This window comes from Hetaerina americana, unplaced genomic scaffold, assembly GCF_022747635.1.
Source record: "Hetaerina americana unplaced genomic scaffold, ioHetAmer1.1.p SCAF_22, whole genome shotgun sequence".
In the NCBI taxonomy this organism is placed as follows: Eukaryota; Metazoa; Arthropoda; class Insecta; order Odonata; family Calopterygidae; genus Hetaerina; species Hetaerina americana.
In genome coordinates, this window is record NW_027286786.1 from 10,447,165 (window position 1) to 10,471,949 (window position 24,785).

Consider the following 24,785-nt stretch of genomic DNA (forward strand, 5'->3'; position numbering starts at 1 on the left):
AATCCGCTAATATAAGGCCCGCACGACCCCTTATAGGCTCATAGCAGTGTATTCGGCCTTATACGTACTGGCCTAGTCTGCCCACGCCATGGGCGAATTTGGAAAATAACTCTGTGCCGGGAATATCTGGTGTGGATCCCAAGGCGCGAATGTATCATCCCAGGTCCGGCGGAGAATCACCTTTTCCTCATTTCGTCATTCGGGAAGTGAAATTTGGGAGTCAAACAAATATCTGTTGACTACATTTGACACCGTTTCCCCTAAATATCGCCATTTACTTGTTCAAATTGATAAAGCCACGTCATCCATACGATGAAACCATTGATGAACTTGGTTGTGGTTTATTGACCGATATAATACGAATAGACTCCATCCAGTCTGTGCATCTCGAGACCGAATTTCAACGGCGTGGCTGGTTTTACAGACATGACCATGCAGTTAGGCAGTGAAGATTAAGTCGGAAGGAAAACAAGCCTGTCCCAAGCATTGTGAACGACTATAGATTGAACGCAATTGAGGTCGAACGTCGTAATAACGCGCCCTGAATACACCGATGGAATTTTCCAGGTGACATGCACCGTACATATTTAAGCAACTAATTGTTGGCGCGGCATTGCTAGTTTGGCTTGTGCCTCGGCTTGTTTTCCTTCCAGCGTCCGCTATGTCGCGAGTGCAATTAACCCTTTTGTGGCCTGACATTTGGAAACCCTTCGCCGCGCGCTGGAAATAGAATGCGCAGCGACCTCCACCCGCCCTCGCCTCTCGTAATAGCCCTGGCGAGCGGCAGTGTGTGCCTCCTCGCCGAGAGCGCGCTCTCGTGCCTGGCGCGAAGGGGAGCCGCCCGTCCTCCCGCTCTCTCGCCGGTGGCCCCCCCAAGGGCCCCTGGCATGCGCCCTCCCTCCCTCGTCCGGCTGAGCGGTGCGGTCTGACGGAAGCCCATCGGCGACCGTTCCATGGCGCCCTCGTCGTCCTACGGCGATGGCCGGTGCCCCTGCTTCTGGGATTACCTGGTCACCATGACGAGGCTTTGGGGCGTTCTGACTGCCACCGGTGAGACAATTAGTGGAATCCGTCCAATTTTTTACCTCGAGGAGGCACCTTCGGGTGGTAATAAGACGGGGCGAAGTGTGTGCTTCGATCTTTTAAGTGGAACACGAATGTGTCGCCATTAGGGTAAATTGGCGTGGAAACTTTTTCCCCAATTAATTCAACGTTCTCCCAATTTCGTGTGAGATAAAGGGAATTTTAAATAGTCTTCCACTTCTCAAGTGCCTTCGTCTACCAATGTAATATGCACACGTATTGTGCCCGTGTTGAAGGTGTGGTAGCGTAGTGAGCAATGTGACCAGCTATTGACAGTAGAGTCCTCATCTCGATTTCGGGCGACCGACGCCTATGGGCGCTGTCATCTTTGCCACGGTTGTATGAACGTTTTAGAGGAACCAGATCTCCTGGGAAACCCCCGGTGGCACAGGGTTACGGGACTGAGCCCCTTCCCTGAGGTGTGAATTCTAGAAACTAAAGCAGGGTTTAAAATGTAGGTGCTTACTTTGGTCACAAAATAATGCCATCATCTTTTATCTCGAATCAGGCTGTTGCGGGGACTAACATTTTGGGGCCCACATCTTTTCCTAGGTCTTCGAACTTCCCACCATTAAGTTTGCATTTAAGAGCTCCTCTTCTTCCAGCCGTTCTACATTATCCTTCAATTTTATCCAATTTACTATTACTTTCGTTTGTATATTTTATTTCAAGTTATTCCGTGGCCTGTCTTGTCTAGTCAAACCTCAACTGTTCCAAGAAAGTACATTCCTGTGTTCGTCTTTCTGAACCATAGAAGAGTAGCACTGCCATATTATTTGTATTCATATGATTTTTTATACGTTCTTGTTTTTCCCTGGTTTTTATCGACCATTACCTAGTTCTTTATCAACGGGATGTCGTCTCCTTGATACTGAACTTTAGATTTTTGTTCTCTGTCGAGATTAATTATTAATGCTTAATTTCTCAGTGGTTCATATCCTCAGTAAGTTTTGGTGATAGGCGAATAGTAAGATATTAATTGTTATTTTAGGTATGATTCTTATTCCAGCGGAAACAGTGAGTTTGTTTGCATTTTTTGGTTCTTCTTTCATTGAGTTTTTATGCCTAGTTGCAAATGTTTAGGCCTTTTTTGTTTTCATTATACGCCATTAATTATTTTGTATTAATCTGACCGAAAGTATTCGATAAAATTAAGATATATTCGATGAAACCCAAGTGCATTACCAAATAGAATTACCTTCATTTCTCTCAAATTTATTTCACGGTAAAAACGTCAGATCTCCCCTTTCTTGAGCCAGCTTGTACTTCGAGCAATTGTGAGGTTCCAAAAATCTGGGCATTCAATATTTTACTTTATATTTCATAGCATGTATCAAATGAACGAATAACTATACTTTTCACATCTACTTCTGTATCCCTTTTAAAATAATATTGTGACTTTCGCTTCTTACAATTCTTTTTAGTATGCAACGAAATTCCGAAATTATGCAAGACTTACAAGGAAATTAATCTTCTCCTAACTGATCTCTGCCAACACACGCGCATGTAATAATTAGCAATGGAAAATATTAAGTGTGTGCTTCGATCTTTTAAGTGGAACACAAATGTGTCGCCATTGGGGTAAACTGACGTGAATAATTTTTCCCCATTTATTTCAACGTTCTTCCAATTTTGTGTGAGATGAGGGGATTTTTAAATTTCCTCCCGCTTCTCAAGTGACTTCGTCTACCAATGCATTATATACACGTAACGTCCTTGACATAATTCCAATGGGTTGCTAAATATTATATTTACTTAACCTCGAAACACAGTAAGCTGATCAAACAAGACGTTCGACAATCGGGATAAGTGGGAATTATACGTAAGGGTATAATCTATCCATAGAGATAAATGCAGGAAAATGTGTTGAATGTCCATTGGTTATGGCTCAGAATGATTTGAATGTTATGACATTTTAAATTATAGCACTATAAAAGTTCATTTTCTCCGCACTACCATACCGCTTGTTCGGGATCGTACTAAGCGGGAGTGAGAAAGTAATTAGCCGATATTTAAATTTCCTGGTCCTTGGTGTCATATATTAACACTGTGCTCACATTTGAACCTAAGGCATACCCACCAAACACGAATGTTTGAATTGGCTTACCCTTCTGTGATAACTAATTCACGACCATTATGCGTTTCGACAATCACCGCCAGTGTCACAGGTACTGAAAGTTCATCCCGAAATCAACTGGAACTACCGTACGGTCAATAAACGTAGTATTTATAATATAATATAGTCGCAGTGGTGAAGTTTCTCACCATGAAAATCTAAACACTGCCTATAAGCTGCAGTTTTTGGGTAAAGTAAAAGAAGGAACATCGGAAATTGCCGACAATAGCAATGAACTATATAATGCATGGATGTTTCATAATTCTTAGTATTTAGGTTCTGCGGACAGTATCAGTGGCTGGCAAAAATTGAAAAGTGATATCGGTCTCATATTTAAATACAGGGTCGCACCCAAAAGTGGTAGGACTGATTTTCTCTGGCGCGAACGGAGAGGTGGAGGGGGGTCTGCCTGGCAGGGTAAGGTGGAGGGGGCTCTTGACAACAGACCGACACCAACCTCAGTCGCCTGCGGGCTGTCGTTGAGTGAGGACACCGTTTTTAGTGAAGCAAGTTTTTTGTCCGCGTCGAAAAACAAAATGAATATGAATTTAGAGCAACGTTATTCCGTGAAGTTTTGTGCGAAACTCGGGAAGACGGACTCTGAGACCCTCGATACGATCAGGCAGGCTTATGGGGACACTGCCTTAAGCCGTTCCATAGTATTTGAATGGCAGAAGTTGTTTAAAGAGGGTAGGGAGCTCGTTGAAGACGACCATCGCTCCGGACGGCCGTCGACGGCAAGAACCGACGCGAATGTGGACAGAGTGAGGACACTGCTGAACACAGACCGACGCTTAACCAGTGAAGAAATTGCAGACCAGTTGGGTCTGTCTGCATCCAACGTAACGCATTATTTCACAGGATTTGGCCATGCGCAAGGTGTGCGCCAAGATGGTGCCGAAAATTATGAGTGTCGACCAACAGGCAACGGCCAAATACGGCGTTGCCACGTTGCCGCACCCGCCCTATTCTCCCGATCTGGCCCCACCGGACTTCTTCTTCTTCCCTGTGATGAAAAGACAGCTCAAGGGACGACGTTTTTGACTCGATAGAGGCCGTTCAACAGGCTTCGACGAGGGTCATCAACGCCATCCCCGAAGAAAATTTCCAGCGGGCGTACGGGGAATGGGAGCAACATTATACTATGTGTGTAGCAGCTCAAGGAGCATACTTTGAAGATTATTAAGTCGATGTAAGTATATCGTCAATAAAATTCTCGTAAAAAAATCAGTTCTACCACTTTTGGGTGCGACCCTGTATATCCTCCTTAATTTTAGGAAGCATATTGAAATTAACTGTTTAAGGAATAGCTTTTGCATGGCTACTTCTTCCTATGATGTATTCAACAGTTAATGTCAATCTATAAATAGTATTAGGAAATTACAAAAAATGAAATGTCAATAAAATGGCTTTGATTACCATTTTCTATCTCACACCAACACTAATTTACAGTACTCTCGGTCTGTTGAAATAATAAAAAATATTTTCAAGTATAGGCCACTTTCCAAGGTTATTTCTCATTGAGAAAAATAATCAAATCTTATACGTGGTCTTTTCTAAAGGTTCCCGAGCTTGTTGCGGAAATTTCCCGAATCGCTGACTTCAACCTCTTTGTTGATATCTTGCTTTGTTGCTTAGTTACGGCTGTTTGTGTGAAGGCCGGCGAAAAATCAGATCCGTGGAAATTAACTCTTCATAGGAGCAGCGTTGTTAGGTGAAATTTGCATAGTTTTCATGCAAATCCTTCACGGAAACTTTTGAGTTGATTACTAAGGCTTATGATTAGGATGCTGTGAAATGTACCGAGTGTTAAGAGTGGTTTACCCTATTTAAAAAGGGGTGGCAATGAGTGGAAAACAGCGAGCATTCCGGACGATCATCAACGTCGACTGATAATCCCCTCATCGAGAAAGTAAACGATATCGTTCGTGCAAATCGACGTTTGACTGTCAGAGAACTTGCAGAAGAGTATGGTATCTCAATTGGCCTGTGCTATGAAATCTTGAATGAAAAATTGAAGATGAATCGAGTCGCCGTCAAATTCGTGCCTCGTCTGATGACACCAGACCAGATACAACATCGTTAAAGTCCGTCAGGAACTTTTTGATCGAGCTGTTGAGGATGGAACCTTCTTGTCTAGGATCACAACTGGCGGAGTCATGGGTTTATGCATTTGATACCGAAACAAAAGACCAATCATCACAATGGATTGGCGAAACATCCCCCCCCCCCCCGCCCTCTAAAATAGCTCAACAAGTTCGCTCCAATGTCAAGGTGATTTTGACTGTTTTTTCGATGCAAAGGGGGTTGTGAATCACATTTATATAAAAGGGCAGTGATTTTGCCACCAGGTTTTGAAATGCCTAAGAAAGAGAATCAGGCAAAAACGACCCGAACTTTGGAGGGGCGGCGAGTAGTTTTTTCACCACGACAACGCACCAGCTGTCTTCTCTCAAAACTCGTGAGTTTATAGCCAAAAACAAGACCGCTGTGCTTACCCACCCACCCTACACGTCAGACCTGGCCCCATATGACTCTTTCCTGTTCCCAAAATAAATACTCCACTCGAAGGAAAAAGATTTGCCACCATTCCAGAGATAGAGAAAGATTCGATTGAGGAGGTTATGAGAATTCCAGAAGAAGCGTTCCAGGACTGGTTCAAAAAGTGGAGGCACCGTTAGTATAAGTGTATGCAATGGGGAGGAGACTATTTTGATGGGGAACCTTGTGAAATTTTTTTTGTCATAAAAAAGTTAGTGAAATTTTTCAAAATACCATCGGTTTCATTCAATCGATCCCAAATTGCCCCGTCTTTTTGAACCAAGCTAATATTGGATGCATGCATGTGTACTTGACACTATACAGCTGTTAGTCAGTGTCATTATTTTATAGCCAGACCCTGTATAGGAACATCATGATTAATTCATAGAATTTGTCAGGAACTGTTCAGATCATTAGTCATTAATAATGAAGTGTGAGATCAGATTCAAGTGGATAAGACAAAGAAAGCTGTGGAGGAAACAGAAAGTAGACCAGATATTATGCAGGACAATGATAAAGGAGTTCCAGCAGACTCTAGAGAAATTTATGGTCAAGGGAACAACGGAAGAACAATGGGAACATATAAGGGATATCAAAAGCTGCAAACAAAAATATAGGTACAATTGAGAAGAAAATGGCAAGGAAGCTATAGATTGCAGACAAGATGATTAGTAATAAAGGCAAAAAAAAGGAAATTAAAGAATATAAGCATGGAATTAGGTAGCAGGGAGTAAATGGAAATAATAAACTCAGCCAAGAAACTTATATGATGAAAGAAGTGTGAAGGAGGTGAAGTAAAGGTTTTGAAGAGTTTAGAGGGGGCAGTTGAGATTGGTGCCCTTAACAGGAATGTGAAAACACTATAAGGAAGTAGGAAAGGATAGTCTATTAAAAAATTGAAGATTGGTTAAATTATTAATTGGACCTGTACTGATTCAACAGATATGGATAGAACACAGAGAATCTTTATTATATTATATTGTCCTTCCCATAGTATAATATTGCACCCCAATTTGGTCAGCCTCATCCCCAACTAATCAAAAATCACTTGATTGCATCTCTCACTTCTTAGCCAAAATAGTCAAACACCGAGTCCCATATTTCTGCAATGTGTCCTCAAATGCTGTTCTGTCTTCTTTATCCATTTCTAGACCCTAAAGCTGCAGACTTAAAGCTGATTTAAAACTCCTCCACAACACCCTAAACTCGACTATTGATTGCCCTGAACTGCTCTCTCTCTCTCTCAACCTCAGGATACCAAATCGATCCACCCACTGCCAATTCCTAGTACATCTCTCACCAAGCACTCACCTTTATTTTGCCTTTCCTCCCTTCTAAATTCACTCCCTCACACTGTCAACCCTTTTAATTTATCATGCAACAATTTCACCAGCCAAGCTTTATCCCACCTTTCAGTAAATTAAAATTTTCCCCCTCCATATTCGGTTCTCGTTGTTATTGTTATGCTGTTATTGTCTTTTGCCCTCTTTCATGTTTGTTATATTTTTCACTGCAAATTGGCGCTACTGTTGCATGTGAATAATGTTTTAAAATAAATTAATACATCAGGTCAGCAAGCTTGAAGATAAAAAGAGAAAATGACTTAGATCCCGACATAATTGATGGGGAGAATCAAAAATGCATTGAGGGAGTTGAAATAGTAGAAGGCCTTGGGGGTATGTAATATTCTTATGGAGCAACTTGGGCGGAAGAGTTTTTATGGCCTAAATTGTAGAATTAACGAGGGAAGAAAAGACTGGAGGGTTTCTTCAGATCAGTTTTGGTTCTCATCTCAAAAAAGGGAAAGGTAGCCTTAAGTGAGCACAAGAGAATAAGTTTGATTTAAGGGATCTGCTTAAGGGATGCGAAGGATGAGGCTGACATTAAGAGAATGGAGGGCCGGGCAAATGATTATTTAGGGGATATTCAGTTTGGGTTCAGGGCAGGAAGAGACACATGTCATGAGATCACTAATAGAGAGGAACATGGAATAAAATCTGGAGGTATACGACTGTCTCATAGATTTAAAAAAGGTGTTTGATGGAGTGAATTGGGAAAACTAATGAATATATAGGAGAAAATAGGAATAGATTGGAGCAATAGGAGACTAATCCGCAGCCTGTACATGTCTCAGATGGCTCAGGTGTGAGTGGGGGACGGAGAGTCAGAATGAGTAGTGCTGGGTAGAAGAAGGAGATGCTCTTTGCTTCACCATATCTTTCAATACAAATTCATTAGGTCTTACTGGGGTTAAATAATCAGAAAATACTGTCGCTAAAGAGATATTGGAGATATATCTTTTGCTAGCTCATGTGTGTGAAACAAGAGAAAACAATACATAAATGTATTCTTTCATTTATAGTACTTATAGGGATGTCATCTAACCAAGAATGGAAGAGAACTAATAAATTTACAGGCTGAAAATTTGAACCTAAAAGTAAACGTTTTTGAAAAGTGCTCAATCTGTTGAAAATGATGTTAATCAATGTCTCTAAATATTCTTCTTTAAATGAAAACTGGTCATGGCTCAAAATTCTATCCTTGCTTCTCCCTTAACAAACTCTTTGATTTGACTTCTGTGCCCATAGCACAATGGTAATAGTGACCATGACAATAAACATAATGCTTTCCATATCTTTCCCATTATAAGCGATATGTACAAATCTGGCAAAATCTGGGTAAATAAACTAAAGCGATATATATATAATATGCTCGGTGCAGTAATAGCTCAAAAAGCACACCCAAACCCAAACTGTACCCAAACTGAAATATTCATTAAGAAATGTCATCATGCAAAACAAAATAACTAGGCTGGAAACGGTATGATTTATGGATTTGTTTCGGTGCGCCACTCAAAATACTGCTGAATGGGAAAAAAAAGACACACCTTGACGTGCCCTCCAGTGGCTCATACTGCAAATCAGTGAAATTTTGACTTTGTGACTATACTGCAAGTATGTGATATACAAGTTCAAATCTGTATTTAAACAATAAATTAGAAAGGAGTACATAAAAAAGTATTGGAAAATATATAATTTTTAGCTATTGACACATGGTATGCAATATTTTACAACAACCTGCCACCATCTGTTCATGCATAGAAAATTGTCTGCTGGGCTTGGATGTGTTAATTTTTGTTGGCATGAGTAATGTTACAGGAACATGGATTGGGTCATGGCATGTTTTTTTCTGAAGGAATTAGCATAAATATGTATGTGCTTCTCAAAATGTATGATAACATTTAGAACATGTTTGTGACTCATTGATGACATGTGCATATGAATTTTGCTTGCTTTCAATTGAATCAAAAAAGAACAATTTCAATTTGGTGTCTGTTGTTTATGATGGCCTCATTTTTCACTATTGTTTACTACTTCAGCAATGTATTACTACTTTTGTTTTTGGCTAACACTATGTCAATTGCATATTATTGATTTCAATTTCACTGAACCTCTAAACAAGCATTATGTGAACATTATGTTTGTTTTGGCCCCTTTTGGCATTGAGGATAATAAGCAGAGTGATTTCAATTTACAAAACAGGAGGCATAATTGAGTACATTTAAAAATGCAAAAAATCATTTCTCAAATATCTTTTCTTTATTGCTGTGAATACCACTTAAGCTTTAGCACATAAAATTTTGGTTTTCATCATATTTTGTCAGTTAATAATAATCCATTTTATTTGTCCAGTGATCAAGTTATTACAACTGTCATAGTTGATATAAGACACATCAGGGGAAAGTAACAAAATAACATACCTGGATACAAGCTACATATCAGGCATTATCAAAAAATTCAGCCATTGAATAATACATTTTTAATTTTAAGAACCTAAGTAGATTGACTTCCTCTCCAAATGCACCAGCACTGAATGTCTCATTGATCTTTCAAATTTCATTCTCGACCGTAACTCCTTTTCTTTCAACAATAACTATTACCTCCAAATAAAGGGCTGTGCCATGGGAAGTAGATTCAGCCCTTCATATGCAAACCTCCACCTCAGTGTCTTGGAAGAGAATTTCCTCTACAATTATCCTCTGCAACCCCTCCTGTGGCTCCGATACATTGACGACATCTTTCTACTATGGCCACACAGCATAGATTCCCTCAATTCCTTCATCTCACAACTCAATGATTCCTCATCTCGGTCTTTCACCTCGACCATTTCGTTCTCTCTGATCACCTTCCTCAATGTCAATATTTCCCTTAGCAATAACAAATTCCTGACCTCTATTCACACTAAACCTACTAATAAGCAGCAATATCTTCATTACAGCAGTTGCCACCCCTCCCATACCAAGCGCTCCCCACCTTACTCCCTCTCTATCCACGGTCATCATATTTGCAACCATCCCGAATCCCTTAAAAAAAACCTCAACAACCGTCACCACTCCCTCCTCCAACGAGGATACCCTGATTCTTTCCTACATAAAAAAATACTTAAACATTCCTACACCCCCAAGCCTGCCTCAACCACTGACTCCCACCCTCTCTCAATCTGCACTACCTACTTCCCTGGCATTCAGTCCCTCAAATTCATCCTCAAAGACCTGTACCCAATCATCAAAAATCATGACACTTCCTCCAACCTTCTTCCCAAATGCCCCTCTGTCACCTTCAACGGTCCCACCAACCTAAATCTTAAATCCACCAAGCCGCTTTAAAAATCCCCTCCCACCCCCAGAACCATACCCACTCCATATCATCGAGGAAGATGTAAAATCTGCCCTATTTTCACCACTCCACCCCACTCCATCCCACCTTTTAACTCCCTCCCACCTTCTCCCACTCCTGCACATACAAGAATGTTGTTTATCTTCTGACCTGTAAACTCTGCCTGGCCTTTAACATAGGCCAATGTTCCACACCCCTAAACCTTAGGATTAACAACCACCGTGCCTCGTGCAATCCTTCCTTCCCATCCATGGGTCTCCCCATCCCTAAACATGCTTCCCATCATAAAACCCCCTTCAACCAGTGCAAAAATGTTTCCCGTCTAGCGTCCCTTCCCCCATCCGATAACCCTTTAGAATTAAAAACTCTTGAAATATTGTTTGTTACTGTCCAAGTTTTTTATTCAACACTTCTGTGTTACTTCAACGAAATCATCTAAAAATATGTATGTATATATATACGTATATATATATATATATACATATACATATATATAAATAAATAAATATATATGTATATATGTAAATATATGTACATACATATATACATGTGTATATATAACATATATATACAATACACAGTAACACACAATATAGAAACACAAAAAAAGAAGAACACTCACACGTTATTTCTTGATATTTCGACGGAAACAATCCGTCTTCATCTGAAGATATAGAAGTAAAGTTACTTCTATATCTTCAGATGAAGACGGATTGTTTCCATCGAAATATCAAGAAAGTGTGAGTGTTCTTCTTTTTTTGTGTTTCTATATTGTGTGTTACTGTGTATTGTACTATTCGGCACTTCCGTGTTACGTCTGCGAAAGCATATACATATGTATACATATATATATACATATGCATACATATATACGAGGGTCATCCGGAAAGTAGTACCCGTTCGTGAAATAAAGACACAAAAGTAAATATTAACAAGCATAAAAAATTTTATTTGAAAGAGGATACTTTAAACTACTTCTCAACATAATCTCCAAGCAAATTAAGGCATTTGTCATAACGTGTGACAAGTTTCTGTATTCCTGCTGCATAGTCCTTCGCCGCCAGCTCATTGAGATACGCGAGGGACCCATCTTGCACAAATTTTTGCATAATGCAGATGGTGTTTAACAATTTCATGAACAATTGTTCGAGAAACATTGGGAAAATGCTCACAGATGTCATCAATTGTGACGCGCCGATCGTTCCTCACGAATTCGTCAACTGAGCTCACCAGTTGGTCTGTAATGACAGACGGTTTCCCCGAACGCTCATCGTCCTGTGTGTTCCCCCTCCCCATGTTGAAGTTGCGACACCACCGCCGAACAGACGACTCGTCCATTACATTGTCTCCATACACCTCCTTTAATTGGCGATGAATATCACATGGGCGAACGTTTCTTGCATTGAGGAATTTAATCACTGCCCTCACTTCACAACTGGCGGCGTTCTCAATTTTTTTAAACATTGTAAACAATCACAGAAACAACACAGGCAATGCTAGCGTCACGCAACTTGGCTCAGAGAAGGCAGACAAGCCACTGAAGCTATCTGACCTCGTCCAGCGGCTACTCGCGTCGTCAGCACTTCATGCGGCACGAACGGGTACTACTTTCCGGATGACCCTCGTGTGTGTGTGTATATATATATGTATATATATATATATATATATATATATAATATATTATATATATACATATATAATGGGACGGCACAATAGAACACAAATAGAATAGCAACATTTAAAAGGACACTCACACGGTAAATTGTTCGAGCTTTTGGCCCTCTCAGAGGCCTTCTTCAAGTGAGACTGAAAATATGCTGGAGAGGGGGAAGGGGTATGGGCGGGGAGGGGAGGTGTGGAGCAGGGAATGGTGGGAGGGAAATTAAAGATAAGCATACATATATATACATATAAATAACCCATTCATATAGAAACAGATGTAAGGAAAAGGGATAGGAACACACATAAAGGATGAACACAGGAGAGGTGGGGAAGGCAGAATCAAGTAGATCACGAATGTAAAAATATGTCCTAGACCGGGATTTGAACTCCGGATCTTTCCACTTGCCGGCGGAGGCTCTTAATCACTTGAGCTATCAGGTAAATGTAATTTACACTGAGATCTGCGATGCTTTATGCAACCAAGTGCCCCGATTCTTTGGCCAAGAGATCGCATTAGGGAGCTGTTTCACCCACCAAAGGAGAAATAGAAAACACACAAGGAGAAAGGATAGTAGTATAGCAATCATACAACATCATAAAGGATAAGAACAGTGCATTTCGTGGCACGCATAGCCAGAGGAAGAGACGGGCCACATTGGGCCATATATATATATATACAGATCAGAGGGTCCCGGGATTGATTCCCGGGCGAGGCACTCTCGGCACCTGCAGCTCCACCCAAGCTTAAGTGATTTTTCGGGTACCAGATCTTCCTGGGAAACCATAACCGGCACAGGGAAAGGAACTGGCCCCCCTACCCTGATGTGTGAATTTCACACGCCGTATAGGGCTTAGTACTGGGTGGACTCTACCATCACCTACTAAACCGACCTTCAGGTTGATTACTGTGTTTATGGTTTATATATATATTTATATAAATACACACACACACACACACACACACACACACACACACACACACACACACACACACACACACACACACACACACACACACACACACACACACACACACACACACACACACACACACACACACACACACACACACACACACACACACACACACACACACACACACACACACACACACACACACACACACACACACACACACACACACACACACACACACACACACACACACACACACACACACACACACACACACACACACACACACACACACACACACACACACACACACACACACACACACACACACACACACACACACACACACACACACACACACACACACACACACACACACACACACACACACACACACACACACACACACACACACACACACACACACACACACACACACACACACACACACACACACACACACACACACACACACACACACACACACACACACACACACACACACACACACACACACACACACACACACACACACACACACACACACACACACACACACACACACACACACACACACACACACACACACACACACACACACACACACACACACACACACACACACACACACACACACACACACACACACACACACACACACACACACACACACACACACACACACACACACACACACACACACACACACACACACACACACACACACACACACACACACACACACACACACACACACACACACACACACACACACACACACACACACACACACACACACACACACACACACACACACACACACACACACACACACACACACACACACACACACACACACACACACACACACACACACACACACACACACACACACACACACACACACACACACACACACACACACACACACACACACACACACACACACACACACACACACACACACACACACACACACACACACACACACACACACACACACACACACACACACACACACACACACACACACACACACACACACACACACACACACACACACACACACACACACACACACACACACACACACACACACACACACACACACACACACACACACACACACACACACACACACACACACACACACACACACACACACACACACACACACACACACACACACACACACACACACACACACACACACACACACACACACACACACACACACACACACACACACACACACACACACACACACACACACACACACACACACACACACACACACACACACACACACACACACACACACACACACACACACACACACACACACACACACACACACACACACACACACACACACACACACACACACACACACACACACACACACACACACACACACACACACACACACACACACACACACACACACACACACACACACACACACACACACACACACACACACACACACACACACACACACACACACACACACACACACACACACACACACACACACACACACACACACACACACACACACACACACACACACACACACACACACACACACACACACACACACACACACACACACACACACACACACACACACACACACACACACACACACACACACACACACACACACACACACACACACACACACACACACACACACACACACACACACACACACACACACACACACACACACACACACACACACACACACACACACACACACACACACACACACACACACACACACACACACACACACACACACACACACACACACACACACACACACACACACACACACACACACACACACACACACACACACACACACACACACACACACACACACACACACACACACACACACACACACACACACACACACACACACACACACACACACACACACACACACACACACACACACACACACACACACACACACACACACACACACACACACACACACACACACACACACACACACACACACACACACACACACACACACACACACACACACACACACACACACACACACACACACACACACACACACACACACACACACACACACACACACACACACACACACACACACACACACACACACACACACACACACACACACACACACACACACACACACACACACACACACACACACACACACACACACACACACACACACACACACACACACACACACACACACACACACACACACACACACACACACACACACACACACACACACACACACACACACACACACACACACACACACACACACACACACACACACACACACACACACACACACACACACACACACACACACACACACACACACACACACACACACACACACACACACACACACACACACACACACACACACACACACACACACACACACACACACACACACACACACACACACACACACACACACACACACACACACACACACACACACACACACACACACACACACACACACACACACACACACACACACACACACACACACACACACACACACACACACACACACACACACACACACACACACACACACACACACACACACACACACACACACACACACACACACACACACACACACACGTCTATATCAGATGTGTGTGTGTGTGTGTAAAAATACGTCTATATTTTGTTTTTTTTTCAATTTTCATTACATAACTTGCATTATCATTTTTTGAATCATCTGAACATTTTTGGACAGATAACGCGTGCATTATCGATGGGAAAATAGGGTATATAGATTTAAAGGATTATTGCTAGTCTATTAGTTTAAATCAATAAAATCACTTCAAATAATTGTATGTGAGGTATATTTATAATGTACTGACCTCTAAATTGTAAAATTAATTGAATAAATGCAACATTTACTTAATGAGAAATCCCGATGGTGTGATGTAAATGTGGAATTGACCTGTGCCCTTGAAAAGATAGTGCAAAGCAAAATTAAGCCACTTTTTAATTGCAGCATTTTTCCAAATCAGACTCAGACAGCTATGCAACCCAAGACATCCAATATTCCTAGAAGAAAATATAATATCTAATCACTTGGAATTGTTTATTGTAACATATCTCATGTTTTCTGTTGTGAATTCATAGGTATTACTGTATCACTCAAGTATCAAAGTTCCCATCATGCCATCTTCCTCCTGGCTCATTCAGTGCTGAAGGTTTGGTAGTCACTTTTTATCATAATTACAAGGTTTGACATGACAGCATCATGACCCACAATTGTCATCGTATTTACATTTAGTTGGTTATTGGATACCATTTGAGAAGTTTCAAAATTGACGAAAATAGGATGACAAAGCAGTATTTAATATTTTTGATTATTTTAACACAAATAAATATTTCAAAGGTTTATATGAATTTAACAACCATATCACAAAAAACATTCCAGAGTGTAAATTCATTTGCTCCAATATGATATTTCAATAAGAGTTTACATTTGAGCTAAGATTTTCTGTTAATTTCTCAGAAACTTGATTCCAATTTATCACAGGACCTCAAGTATGCACACTTCATATTTTAGGATTGTAAACCCATGTAAATTCTAAAACAATTCCACAAATAAATCAACTAAAATCTGTGTTTTTCTCTTTGGCAGTTATGAGCGGTGTTGGAGTGGATCTCATTTACCACGGACACAGTATTGGCACTTGTGTTCTGTGAGTGTTGCTCCAATTTCTTTAAAAAAAACCCTAACACCACTTGCTAGATTTGCAAGTTGTTTAGATGATTCTTGCATTTCAACTAATTTTTAGTTTTTCGAGTTTTTTTTTCATATCACATTTAATATTTTTAAGTTGAGGGAAAGGAGAGAGGGGAAAATAAGGAGAATAAGAGCAAGAACATTAATTGATATACTTTCCATTAGACACAATAATTTGTACTAACTTCCTGAGGCTTCATTGGTTTCCATTGAGAACTGTAAAAAGTTAATGCCATTTAATGTCCATGGGACTAACAATCAATAGATATGTATACTATGTGGACATAGCTATTAATGAGTATACTATATGGACAGAAATTGAAACTATATTTTTCATCCTTCATTAATGGTCATTTTGACCATGTATGGCACGGAAGCATGGTCATTGAAGCAGGATGATTGGTATAGATTGCTATTTGAAATGTGATTGTGGAGATGGTCAAGTGGAGAGAAAGGAAAACAAATGAGGAGGCACTAGGTATTGCAGGGGGGAGAGAGATTATTGGCAGAAATCATCAAGAGGCAGGAAAGATTGATGCAGAGAGCAGATTGGTTGGTAAGGAGATGCTTGTTAAAAACTATGATAGGGAGAAGAAGGTTGTGCAGGTGAGGAAAGGGTTGGAATAGGATAGGGGTGTTGGATGGAATGAAAGGAGGAAGGAAGTGTACAGAGATGAAGATGGACTTGTTGAAGAATAAGATGTTTCGTTGTGTGTTGTTAGAAGAGACAAGAGAATTATGGGCTTATCCAAAAGCTACCTAAATTGATAGATTACCTATAGTAATCATTTTAACATTATAAAGCAAGAAACTGTGAATGAAGTTGATAGCTATATTATTGCCGGTATTAGCTCTTTATTTATTGAAATATTGTCTACCAGCCTCTAAAAGATTCGTTTTTCATCTCGTTTCATGTGCGCTAATGCATATTAATAAAGTAAAATTTCTTATGTGACTTTTCTACACTCTCCATGCACTACATTAAAATTATTAAAAAAAAGATTTAAATTTCAAACCTCTAATAAGGATAATATGATAATTAGATCATATTTGCAACATTTAAAAAGAATAGCTAAGAAAGCTGTTTCAGATGTTATTTTGTGAATATCATCCATCAGCGGAATGAGAAAGTTGTCTCCGTGATGGACAACATCCAAAATATAATGTGTAAAAGAGTTTTCTCTATTTGCGGCACTAGTAAGGCTGAATAGCCTCAATTTTACTTCAAATATTCATGTTTCATTGTAATAATGGTTAAGATATGATTCTAAGAGAATATGAGGCTTAGAGATAAGTATTTAATTTTATTTTTGTATTCACTAATTAAGAAATTTTCTTCCTTTATGGTCAACAAAAACTTTTATAGAAAAATAGAATGCTGATAGATATTTTATTTAGTGGGTGAACTGAGGTTAAATTTGCATACCCTGGTTAATCTTATGAAGAACAGAGAATAACTGAGTATGCAACGGTAACCAGCATATATTTTCTTAAAGATCTAGTGCATCGTGTGCATGAAAATTAATATTAATTTGCCTAAGTTCTTTGGTTGAAAATAAGTACAAAAGGAAAAAAAAGCCAGTGCGCAGTCATCCCAAATTTGACCACAGTTTCCTCCTTTGTTTACTCATTATTTGCTTTTGCAGGATAGGATCTCTCCTGGTGTTTCTTCTGGAGATTGCCTGGGCTCTCCAGCTGTTCCTGCATGTATGTCTTAGGTGAGTCAAAATCATGAAATGGATGATGTGGGGCCATGTGCTCTTCTCATTCTCTGTTCATTGCTTGGCTCCCAACCCCTTTCTCCACACCTATAATGCCATTGAATGACATTGAACAGAATCATTCAATTGAGGAATAGCTGAGGGAATAGATGATTATTGAGAATAGAGGATACCTACCTATGCATGTTTCTTCCCTTGTATTTGCTTCCCAAGAAGAGGCCATTTGACCATTTAAATTGTTTACACTATAAGATGATTGTTATAATGGTACTTCTTTGTTTGTTTTACATTCCAATCATTTCATCTTTTACATCCTTCTATCAACTGACATTAGAAAAGCAGCCAATCTACATCCACCCAATACCACAAAAGCTCCTGCAAAGGCATGTGATGTTGGTAGATAGGACGCTATCCATAAAATATTGCATGCAAAAGCAACAAAAGCATTAATGTACACAATTACCCAGGCATATATATTCATTCAAAACTTATTTTGCTACTCACACGGGAGCTTAAGTCATCATTTCATAATAAGAATAGTGGTGTTTTTATTACATTTACCGAGGGATGCCCAAAGTTACATCTACCTCTTTTGAGCACAATCCATAGATACCTACTTTCTACAATTAATAGATCAAAGGATAGGAGCCAGATGGATGGCAGTCACTCATATCTACTCTTTAATTCCTATCTCCAGTTCTACCCATCCCTCATTGACCATTTCCTCCACATTTACTCGTATATTAGACAGAACAGGTGATAATTGACCAAGGCAGGGGGCCTTACTCTTCTAACACTGCTCATCTGGACTCTTTATCACCCTTTCGCACCTCAGCAGTCTGGTACATGAACAGGTTGCAGATGGGTCTCCTATCCCTTCAATCTATTCCTTTTTCCAGCAAAATATTAATTTTATTAAACCAATTTCATCTAATGCCTTCTCAAAATCTATGAAACATTTAAATACATCTTGATTCTATATTCCTCTCCCATGTCTTAACCAAAACTGATTGTCCGCTCAGTAATCATTGAGTAAGTTTGGATCTAAGCTATCCTCATCTATGTCATATTCTCTCAAATACACTACAATACGCCGCTGGCAGCGGTGCTAGTTGCTTGAGACTCAATGAGCCAGGCGTCTGTGCTTGGCCAGTCATTGAACTGTGCATTATGGTATGCCAGTTATGTTAGTTTCTGTATTCCTTGTTTTTACTCTTTGTCAAAAATGGAAATTGACGAAATCACAGAGCATCAAGTTTTTTGGTGAAGTGCCGTAAAAGTTATCAAGGAATTACGGAAATGTAGACAGCTGATTGACAGTTGAAGGAGATAATGCTTCAAAGGAAACATCTGTTTTCAAGTGGATTAAGCATTTTGAAGATGGCCTACAAGACCCAAAGTAGATGCAAGGCCAGGACGACCTTCAACCACCTATGTTGACGAAAACATTGACCATGTGCAGTCCCTTGTCCATACTGATCATCAAAAAACTGTCCGAATGATAGCTGACGAACTAAATTTAGGAACATCAACAGTGCACACTATTTTAACCGAACATGTTTGATGGATCCTCCACCATGACAATGCACCTGCACATTCAGCGTTGATTGTTCGTCACTTTCTGGCAAAAATTCAATCATCATCCTTGATCATCCTCCTTATTTGCCAGTTCTCACCCCCCTGCAACTTTTTCTGATTCCCAAAATGCAAAAATGTGATGAGGGGACATCACTGGGAAGATGTGGACACAATAAAGCAAGAAGCGACAAGAAAACTAAAAAGCCTAACTGCCGAGGACTTCCAAGGTTGCTTTTAATAGTGGAAAAGAAAATGAAATAATAGCATTGCAAGGAAAGGAGAGTACTTTGAAAGGAACAAATTGATGTGGACTAAATTTGCAAAATAAACTTTTTATGGCATCAGTTCACATATTTATTGGACAGAGTAGTATGTCTAACTTTGCTGGCCAAATGAATTCACCATATCATTCTTATATGTATTCTATCCATCTCTCTTGAATCGTCTTTGATTCAATTAATAGTTTTTATGATTTATCACCGATTGTTTGCATGAATTTTCTTCGCTTTCATCTTGATAGTGCTTTCATCTTCCCATAGAAGCACACCAATTTCACCCTTCTTTTGCAAACTTCCCATATTCTTGCATTGTCTCCCACCATATTTTGGAGTATTTGATGGACTCAGATATCGTAATTCAGGGACACTCACAAGGAGGTAATTTTTTGCATGTTTTTCCTTAGTTTTTTACTCTTCCTTTTGCAGAAATAATAACTATCTTTTGAACAGAAACCATATCAGGTGCTTTCTTTCTTCTAGCTTACAATGTGTGTTCTAGAGTCTCGTGCATAATGTATGACTGAGGCTAAAATATTTTGGACTTAAAGAAAATGGCTACATTTGGCATTCCCTTATTCCATTCTCTTTCTCTGTCATTTGCCAGTGTAGGCAGGAAGAGGGTGGCCAACCAGCATCAGATGAAACTGGTTGTGGCAGCTTTAGGGCTGCTGTCCAGTGGTGTGACAAGCCTTCCAAGAAGGGATTTCTCTATGTCGTGCTGGGTGCTGTCATTCTTCTGTGGCCTCAGCATCGTCTGTGGTTGTCTCCAGTGGCTGGTTAGTCATAGAGTTTTCAGAGATCATTTTCAATCATTTACATCATTGTCTTGAAGTAGGATAAAGTTCTCACAAATATGGAAGGTCCCATTAGTATTAAATGCCTGAGCCTCCTAGTGAGGGAGATGTGGAGCAAGACTGTAAACAACCTGCCCACATTACAAACCTCGACCAATTCACAGTTCCAATAGCAACTGATACCACGTAATTTTCTTTGTACCAAGGTCTTTTACATAGTTCTTCATAGTATACTCCAAAATTTCATCGAATCGGAGTATCTCTGCCCTTCTTTCCTCAATAATGAACTTCCATTCATTCCATTATCCTGCAATTACCAGAAATTAACTAAGAATAAAAAAAACCAGGTGATCTCAATTGTGAGAATCTGGACCAATAATGCTCAGATTTTTCAGCAACACCAGATGGGTGTCCCTCACTCAAACTATTTGCCTTCTTGCTCCTTTAAGAGATCAGTTGCTGATTCATGTATCATACCAAATAATTATGCATTAAACCTGCTCCTTAAGTTTTGTCAAAAAAGTAGCATCTCATAATCATTACTGGGATTTCTGCTCTGGGTTCACCAACACATGATAGTCAGTACGTAGTAGTATCAATAATTTTTGTGGTGAAAACTTTGTAAATGTTTGGCCAGATAATATCTGTGAGACCAGCAAAGTATGTAACTTGTGTGTTACTCTATTTGCTGACCCATAAGACACACTTTTATTACTCCAAAATGTGCTCTAAAATCAGCCTGCATCTTATGGGTATATTATATGGGTTTACGGCGTTACTTCAACCTATAGGCTAAAGCCAATTAATCAGAAAAATATTTACTAATAAGTATTTGGTACACTAAGTACTATTGAAAATTCCCAAAAGAAATGTTTCCCCCATCAAGGTAGACTGAGAGAGCTGAGAATAGGGAGTAAACAGTAATAATTAGAAGTGGAGAGTGCTGGCTGGAAATATGTCTAATTTCAGAGGAGAAAAGTGAACCTATGTGGATGCTAGGCACAATTGGGAATGTGACAAAAAAGTGTAATATCAGGATAAACAAAATTTAAACTCAGGTATGCAGTCGAAATAGAGATAATTATCTGTAATTTACTTATGGGAAAGATATACTGCAACAACAATAATTCAATTTTTTAGACAGCAGTGCCATTGTAGCTGGAAGAAATAGAGTGAGATTGTAAAAGAATGCTTTCTAGCAGAATAAGAAACAACTCATGTCAAATAAGTACTACCATAGAAGGAGGTAATTCATAGAAAGCAATATATGGAGAATACCTTTATATGAATGTGAGACTTGGTTGATAGGACCAGCAATAGAAAAGGGTATTGGCCTTTGGAAATGTGGTACTATAGGAGAATGTTGAAAATAAAGGGGAATGACAAAAAGAGGTACTTTGCAGAATGGGTGGGAAAACTTTTTAAGGAAAGAGAAATTATTGGACATATCATGATACTTGATGATATCCTGATGATAAAAATTAAATTAAAGATAAAAGGCAAAGGGTAGAGAAGGTCAAGGATGAACTACTGCAAGCATGTATATGGAAAATGTCAGTAAAAAGGGTCACAAGAGAATAACGAGAGATTGACAGATTAGAACAGCATTACAGTTTGGAGAGCCGCTAAGAACCATTGCTCAAATTTATCGCTGGAGATGATAATGATGAAGATGTCAGCCTATGCCAATCGTTTCTCTTTTGTCACCATCAGGAAGAGCATTGTCTAATTCCTGCTCACTTCCTATCCAAAGTGGACCACGAATGACCATCAAGGTATTCTCAAAATGGTATGGTTGATGAACAATTTTTAGTCGGATATTTGCATGTGCTTAAATTTCCAGTAGATCTACACTATAGGTCATAGAAGAAAAATCAATATTCCTTTGGAATGACCAAGAATTTGATCAAGAGCATTCAAGGGACTCGCATGTACAACCAGAATCAAAATTCATGTGCCCACATTGAAGTTGTTAGCTAACCAAATTCACGTCAATTTTGTTGTTACCTAAGGTAATGGGGGATCATTTTCTGAAGCATACGTCTTCTCCCTTGTAGTCATCCTCATGTATCACCACAAGCCTTTCTGACATACAAGATCTCTATAAAAAAAGATGAGACTGGTCTTTCTATGTGCAAAGCATTTGACAAAAGATAAAGAGTGAGGTATCACCCTCAAGTGGCATTTGTGAGAAGTAAAACATGGCCTTGCTTATGGCCCTATCTGGACTTGTCTCCACACAACAGTGACTCTTGTCTGGGCTTCCACTTGCTGTGCAAATTCTTGTGTTGGTGAGAATGAAGGTGTGGTGTGTGTTTATTTAATTTTGTTTTAGCCTTGGGAAAAGTGTAACTGAAACTTATGCAATAATTCAAGAGGCATTCAGCAATGAGTGCATCTCTTGGGCAGTGTGCTAAGGGAAGGGGGAGGTGGAAGGGGTCATCTTCCCTATCACGCAAAAAAAGCTTGCGTGTTGAGAACGAATGTGGAGGTGATTTGGTCTTTTTTCTTTGATTATGAAGGGATTATTAATTATAAGTATGTCCCAAAAGGACAAATAGTAAATGGCGAGCATTATGTAGAGGTTATTAGAAGATTAAGACACAGCATGTTGCAGAAGAGATGACAAATGCAGAAAAACATGTCTTGGTGCTTTCATCATGACAACGCACACATCATTGACTGTTTCTGATTTTTGGCCAAAAACAGCACATCAGTGATCTCGCCACCCTACTCTCTGGTTCCTGCTCCAGTTGACATTTTTTTCTATACCCTAATTTGAAATTCAACTTGAAAGGATGCCAATTTGAAAATATTGAAGACATCAAACAAAATGATTATGTGAATGTGAAGGCTATTCAAAAAGAAGCATTCAAAAGCTGGAAAAAGGTTTGGGGACATTTTATTGGCAGCTAAGGGATGCATTTTGAAGGCAATAAGCATTATTAATGGGTAACTAATTAAAACAAGTATTTATTTGAACAGTCTAACCTTTTTTTGAACATATGTTGTGTGTATGTATATACATGTATACACTCCATCAGCCCCACCTTGCTTTCCAAACCTGTTTAGTTCTCATGCTGAGTCCAATCTCTCTTTGCAGGGGTGATGCTTCTACTGCTGTCAACACTCTATTTCCTGCTGACACTGAAGAAGAAGGGTGAGGCAAGGGACACACTACTGCAAGGCCGGGATGGGAGCTTCGACAGGTACCACCACCAGAAGCAATGTCAGGCGGTGTATTTGATAACCATTAGTTAACTTGGTAAAATATTCCTAGAGTAATAATGAAGGCATGAATTTCGGAGCAGCAACTTGACATTTTTGAATATGAGTAAAAAATATTGGAAATGAATTTTCTCCTTGATGTGTGCATGAGGGAAGGGTGAACTAGGATACACCAACTTCGACTGAGAGGAAAGGTGATAGCAACAACCCAATTCTTGATATACTCTCTTGTAATTGGAGAGATTAATGAAAATCTGAACACAAAGCTAACTGAATTTGAGTTTGGTGGGAAATTCAAATGACTGTGAACAACTAAGGATAATTGTTTAAACAGGCAATGGAAAACCACCTCAATTATCATTCCCAAGATTTAAATGATGGACAATACAGAGAT

General features: G+C 40.1%; 1 protein-coding gene across 2 annotated transcripts in view; it reads left to right on the forward strand.

Annotated features, from left to right (window-relative positions):
- The first annotated feature begins 495 nt into the window (after nucleotides 1-495).
- Nucleotides 496-24,785, forward strand: part of LOC139689311 (transmembrane protein 72-like) — a 32,193-nt gene continuing 7,903 nt past the window's right edge. The window contains exons 1-5 of one of the 2 annotated variants that reach the window (XM_071586387.1): nucleotides 496-1,050; nucleotides 16,688-16,748; nucleotides 18,439-18,510; nucleotides 20,979-21,145; nucleotides 24,267-24,372. In XM_071586387.1, the coding sequence (XP_071442488.1) occupies nucleotides 954-1,050; nucleotides 16,688-16,748; nucleotides 18,439-18,510; nucleotides 20,979-21,145; nucleotides 24,267-24,372 (503 nt within the window). In that variant the 5' untranslated portion in view covers nucleotides 496-953. Of the gene's footprint in view, nucleotides 1,051-1,086; nucleotides 1,174-16,687; nucleotides 16,749-18,438; nucleotides 18,511-20,978; nucleotides 21,146-24,266; nucleotides 24,373-24,785 lie in introns of those variants that run through there. The other variant, XM_071586388.1, reaches the window with a different exon arrangement.